Below are 6,324 nucleotides of genomic sequence, written 5' to 3'. Positions count from 1 at the left end.
CTTACTGTGGTAAGCGGCCACGTGCTTCTAATAGCAAACAGGGCTGCAACAATAACTGTCAGCATGTTGGTGTTCTCAGCAGGTGCGTGCCTAAGTGTGGGTAGGAGGCCTGGCATCACATGCATTTCTTCGAGCTAGACGGAAAAGTCTACTTTCAGCTGTTGTATCACTCTAGCAGGACAGTGGGAAGCGCTGGTGCTGCGCATTTGGTTGAAGGCGCACCTCTGAAAGTTGTTGGGCACGAAAATGCTTCAGAAAGAGTTGGTATTAAAGGAAGCTCAATGGCATGTGCGAGTGTAGCTACAGCGGAGTATGCTTGGTCAATCGTATCACTTCGCTGTTTCAGCGCAGCAGCTGTTCTGGAGCTGCGTTTGAAGATGTGCTCGCAGGAAGGAGAAGATGAAGAATCGCTCTGATCTTGGCTTTTCTGGGGCATCGGATGTTGAGCTGCTCCGTGTCTACAGCAATTATTTTTTTCGACCCGGGATGCGGCTAAGTTTGAGGGAGCTTTTTCAAGCAGCATCTTCAAAGACCATCGTGGTGACAGTTTGCAGAGGATACATAACGGCTCTAACATTCAAAACAGGATGGGGAAGAGCATTTAATATAGTTCATAGAATTGGGGCGCCATCGGCTCATGAGGCATGCGAGACAATGGCTAAGCCACCGAAAATGCAGATATGCGAAAAGTTTCCACTTTCGCATTTGCTCACGTGAGCATTGACTCCCACACAGCTGCCTCCGTTTCATACCGTTTCTTTCACAGAAAATATGATTCTTGTCCGCAGTTTGATATGAAGGCCTTAGAGCATGGGGTAGGCTACTCTGGGGTTGTCACTGAGCCGCTTCCTTGCCTCAGCGACACAACCAGAGATGAAGGAGCTATCCCGGTCGGGCAGATGTGTCAGAGGAGCAGCATACATCCTGTGACCACTGTGCCGGCCTTCCAGTACTTTGTTTGTGTGTTTGCGCGGGAGACGTCCCTGTGTCATACCTAGCCCCCGTCACGCAGTAGCATTAGAGTTGTGCCGTTCTTCGCTTTCTCCTCCACTTGTACAGATCACCCTTGTGGTAGAGTATTTCGAGAGCAGCTGTGTGGACAGTTGCAGTTTTCCGTCTGAGCACGCTGTGCTCCAGTGTCCCAGTTGTATAGAGCAGTCCGATTCATTTTCGACGTTGTGGGAAACATTTTCTTCTAGCGATGTGTAACTGCATCCTAGCGGCGCCTACGCCACCCATACACCGCAGTTTCAATGACAGCATTTCCCACACGCGCAATTTTCATTTTCATCAACTCGCCTTAACATGAAGGCTTTTGTCCGGTAGAGCTCAGGCAGACAGCGTCACAGCAGCAGCTGGACACAGGCTGCAAGAAGCCCTTTCCGCTTGTTGGTATCGTCATCTTTGTGAGTCATACAACCCATAGCACTTCATCGTAGGTCTACTAACTCAATTTCCTGCCGCTTCCCGAGTAGAGCAGAACAGAGTAGAAGCCATGCTCACCTACTTCACCTCTTGAGATAATAAGCGAGCTCCGCCTTACTATTGGCATTTGAGCCTGTTATGGATACAGGTAAACTCAGCCATACGCTTATGGTCAAGAGAGGTCTTTTCAGCCATCTACATTCAAAAAGGCAAAGACTGCGGCAGCTCCACCAGCAGCAGAATGGGTTAATCAGGGTTTTACCTGGTCACGGCTTAGGTAGTAGTTGAGAACGCAGGGTCTAGAGTTTAAGGCCAGGATCTGAAAATACAGAAGCTAGAGCGCACTGTCGTCCAGCGAAAACAGTAAATTTCACCACACCTCAGCTCCGACCACGGTCACTACGAATCAAGCGGCAGGTCAAACATTTCAACGGATACGCGGCAACCAAAACATTATACTGTCAGGCTAGGGAAAGAACGCCAACTAGGTATTGTCATCCATCTGCCGGCGCCACAGGTGGAGCTGCAGGGCTCTCAAATATAAGTTGAGGTGGTACTATACAGTTTGTTCCATGTTGCAATGATCCTCCGCAGCCGCCCCCTTCCCGTCTGTCAGGTGTTTCGGTACACCTCCCCCGCACTGTCAGTTGTTGGGGGATACTTCTACACTGGCAGTTGTTTGATACACCCCTACTGCTGCTTGAACAGGCATACCCATGTTCTCATGGCAGGTGAGCTCCCATCCTGCCGCCGCATGATCCATCCCCTCTGTGGGGAAAACTGGCACACGAAGACGTCTGCTTCTCTAGGAGAGGGGGTCAGGTGTATCCGTGTCCGTCTGTAGTTCGTGAATCGTTACTTGTGTGCAGGCTGGCCATAGAGGGCCAAGTAAGTGTCCAACAGCTGTCTATAGTGTCAGTGCATGCAGATAAGGCTGCTTGGTTGTGCATGCATGCGGAGCTGCCTAGCAGCGTTAGTTGCACTGGCGCGAGTTGCAACGCGTGTCAGGCCCCCTCCCCACCGCAAGGCCCAGGCCGTCGGGCCAACGGGTTCAGGCCACTTGGGGACGGGAGAAGAAGCCATATACTTTATGCAAAACCGTATCTTAAATATCTTAACTGTTCTACAGTCATCGAACAGGACCAAGGGCTCTCGTCATATACCTCGAGCACAAGGACGACCACCTGGAGAGATCTGCGCATCAGTGGCTACCAATGAATCCCCTACACTCGCGTATATATTATATAATTATTTAATGTAACATAATATTTAATGGGTAAAACATCAGAATGAACCCAAACTGTAGTCATGTGCATGAACAGGAGCTCTCCAACACTTACGAGCAGCCCCCGATACGAAGGCGCAGTGCGTTAAACCCAAAACAGCGCATTTCAAAGAATAACAGAAATATTCCTCGGCCTGTTTGACCTCTGCTGCTGCCTCGGTGGCAACACGTCGGTGACAGCAGCCCCAAGGGCGCTGTCGTGTGCTGAGGCTGTGGCTTCTTCGTCGGGGCTGTCTGCTTGCCTGTTGTTCGTTGTACATACTTAACCGTTAGTATTGCATTATTGCAATGTAATAATAGTATTACATACGCGTCATTGCACTTATAGAGAACGTGTCACTACCGACAAACCCTAAGCCCTAAACCCAAAACTTCTGTAGGATCGCCATCTTTCCGGTTTTGTTACTCCATTACCTTTTCAACGGGGGCCCCTACAGCTGCATTCTGTGAATCTGGGGGGCCCCTAAACGATTTCCGTAGATGATCCGCTCCTACTAGTAGGTTTTGACAGTCTTGTATATAGCTAGCCCAGGGGCCCCCCGCCCACCGTGTGCACAATAGGGGCCCCTACGCGCTGCAGCTTCTGGGGGCCCCCTCCCCGCAGCTGATTCAGGGGGCCCCCAGATCCTTCCGGTGAGGCGTCTCAGGCTCGAAACAGTGGATGATGCTGCTCAGGAGGGGGCTTTCGACAGGGGGACCCCCCTTCCCCGCCTTTGCTGCTGATGGGGGCCCCCGCAGCAGCGGCTTCAATCCGCACCTGCATCAAATCACCACTTCCGTTTACCCTTATTTCCCCATCACTTCCGTTCAGCCTCACAGTGCCTCGCTGGGAAGGGGAGGCCCTCTGCTGCTGTCTTCTGCAAACCTCCCCGAGGGCCCCTCTCACCAAGACGGGAGCATAAAGGGTACTGCACAGACAGCGACGGGCCGTCTGTGGGGCTCCCATGTCCCTCTTTACCTAGTGCTCATGCCAAAATCCCCGTGGTTGCATCTGCGGCAGCTGCCGGTGCAGCAGCAGCAGCAACAGCTGCTGCAGCGGCAGCTACTGCGCGTGAGGGCCCCAGGAGGCCCCCCGACCCCACATATGTACAGGTGCATGCACAGCATTCCTCTGGAGGAACAAAAGCAACAACAACGGCAGAAGTTGCAAGAGCAGGGGCAGACTGAGCCGCAGCAGCAGCAGCAGCCGGAGCAGCAGCAGCAGCAGCAGCACCAGCAGGAAGGATGGGATGCCTTGGCTTCGGGTCCTCCTTCGGTTCGTTTGAGTCGAGTTGTCTTGCTGAACAAAATTACGCGTTTCGAGGTATCCTTGGCTGAGAGAATGGCTGCCTGGAGGCGGCAGCACCTCTCCCACAGCAAAAGCAGCAGCAGCAGCAGGAGTGGCAGCACCAGCAGCGTGGAAGCAGAAGCAAAAGGACCGGCAGCTGCAGCAGCAGCACGAGCTGCAGCAAAACCAGGAGAGAAGGGTGTAGGGGATACTGATGCGGCTTTGTACACGCCTGGCAGCCGTGCGTACGAAGCGGCAGCAGCAGCAGCTGAAGCAGCAGCAGCAGCAACACTGGCCCGCGACTTCCCCACGGCCTATCGCACGCATCTGCTGCATCAGAAAGCAGCAGCGGAGCTGTACAGACAGCTGAGAGAGGAATACGGACTCCACGTGACGCTAATCAAGGCCAGAACTGTCCAGGGCCTTCGTCTCACCCGCAAAGGAGCCGTCGCCTTGCCTCCTGATGCCATCATCTCAGCAGGTACAGGTTTAGAGTCTAGGGTTTAGGGTTGCAGCGTAGGCTTACAGTTTAGGTCTTAGAGCTGGGGGGTTCTACCCCAGGGTTCGGGGTCTGGGTCTGATACTTAGGGGCGTCTGGGATTAGTCTGGGGCTTAGGGCTTGTTGAGGCTGATAACCGAGGGTTTAGGGTCTAGGGTTTATTGTTGCAGGAGGTGACGGTACGTATCTGGAGGCGGCCTCAATAATCCCCGGTTACATCCCAGGTGGCCCCTCCGGGCCCTGGCTATTTGGCTTTAACACTGACCCCTCCCGCTCGGAAGGCAGGCTCTGCGTGAAGCCCCCCAAACGCATGCAGCAGCAGCAGCAGCAGCAGCAGCAGCAGCGGCAGCAGCAGCAACAGCTCGAAGTGCAACAAGAACAGCAACCGCAGCAGCAACAGAAGCAGGAGCATGAATCGCAGCAGCAGCAGCAACAACAGCAGCAGCAGCAGTCGGTTGCTGTTGGTGCCCCGCTTATGTTTCAAACCCCCCGCGTTCCGGGGCCCCCAGCTTCTGCCGGTGACAAGGGCAAGGTATCGGGGGCCGTCGCTGCAGTGGGGGGCCCTGGGGATCACCCAGCAGGTGAGGCTGTAGAGTTTGTTAAGGAGTGCGACGATGCAGCGGATGTGGAGGTGTACGTACGCCGCACGCTGCAGCACCTGCTACAAGGGGGGGCCCGTCTGGTGTCTCGCCAGCGCATTCGCCTGACTTTGTCTTTCCCGCTGTGCATGCAGCAACAGGTCATGCAGCGCCTAGCTGCTGTTGCTCCCGACGGGTCTGCAGCAGCAACCGGCAACAGCAGCAGCAGCAGCAGCAGCACGGGGAGTGGTTGTGGTAGTAGTAGTGGAACAGGGAGTATGCACAGCAGCGAGCGGGTGGGCCCTCAGACGGTTGGGGCCAACATGAGTCAAGTTGCTGCAGAGCTGCTGCATATTGAATCTCAGAGGGAGAAACACTCTGTGGGAGGGGCCCCCCTAACAGGGTCCCAGGGGGGCCCCCAAGCGGGTCCCCACGGGGGGCTCCCCTTGAAACAGGAGGGGGTGCCCTACTCTGCAGGCGGTACAGATAGCAAGGGACCCCCCTCTGCAGCAGCAGGATGGGGGGGTGGGGCCCAGGGTTGGGGCCCCTGTTTTGAGGGTCTCACGTTCGATGCAGCAAAAGCGCAGGGACGAGGAGAAGGAGATGAAGCGGTCAAAGAAGAGACAATGAAGCTGTGTCTGCCACTTTTATCTGTTAATGATGTTTTTGTCTCGGATGCAAATGTAGCAAAGACTCTTTATGCTGATGTTTGGGTGGACGGAGAGACAAGGAGACACAAGAGCTCCGGCGTGCTCATCTCCACAGGCAAGCATGACCCGCAGCAGTAGCAGCAGAAGCAGCAGCCACAACACATGTTGCTGCTGCACGGATGCAGACAGCAGCAGGCATTTGCCTTTATGCAGAAGAGAAGAGGCGGCGGCTTCTCAAGCTGAGCCACTCTGGGCTGGGGTGTAATTTGGAGGCGTATTATCGTGTCAAGGCGTACAGTATATATATATATATATATANTCTGGGCTGGGGTGTAATTTGGAGGCGTATTATCGTGTCAAGGCGTACAGTATATATATATATATATATATACAGCGGTGTATTATGCTGCGGAATAATGTTGGGGTGTACGTACAGGTACGGGATCGAGCGCGTGGAATTACAACATGGGCTCCATCGGGAAGGAACAGGCCAAGGCCGTAGCAGAGCAGTTAATGCACCTGAGGCCCCAACTCAAAGGTATGCTTTCATATTGCCATATATATATATATATATATATATATATATATATATATATATATATATATATATATATATATAT

At 53.6% G+C, this 6,324-nt stretch overlaps 1 protein-coding gene across 1 annotated transcript in view; it reads left to right on the top strand.

Annotated features, from left to right (window-relative positions):
* Positions 1-3,371: 3,371 nt before the first annotated feature.
* The window catches only part of EMH_0025520 (uncharacterized protein), a gene marked incomplete at both ends in the record, with an annotated part of 4,035 nt that continues 1,082 nt past the window's right edge, over positions 3,372-6,324 (top strand). Inside the window, 4 exons of the mRNA XM_013502455.1 lie at positions 3,372-4,458; positions 4,647-5,767; positions 5,890-6,001; positions 6,141-6,242. Coding sequence (XP_013357909.1) covers positions 3,372-4,458; positions 4,647-5,767; positions 5,890-6,001; positions 6,141-6,242 — 2,422 coding nt within the window. The remainder of the gene's footprint in view (positions 4,459-4,646; positions 5,768-5,889; positions 6,002-6,140; positions 6,243-6,324) is intronic.

Source organism: Eimeria mitis, genomic scaffold, assembly GCF_000499745.2.
Source record: "Eimeria mitis Houghton genomic scaffold, Emh_scaff928, whole genome shotgun sequence".
Taxonomy (NCBI): domain Eukaryota; phylum Apicomplexa; class Conoidasida; order Eucoccidiorida; family Eimeriidae; genus Eimeria; species Eimeria mitis.
This window is presented reverse-complemented; position numbering and strand designations above follow the sequence as displayed.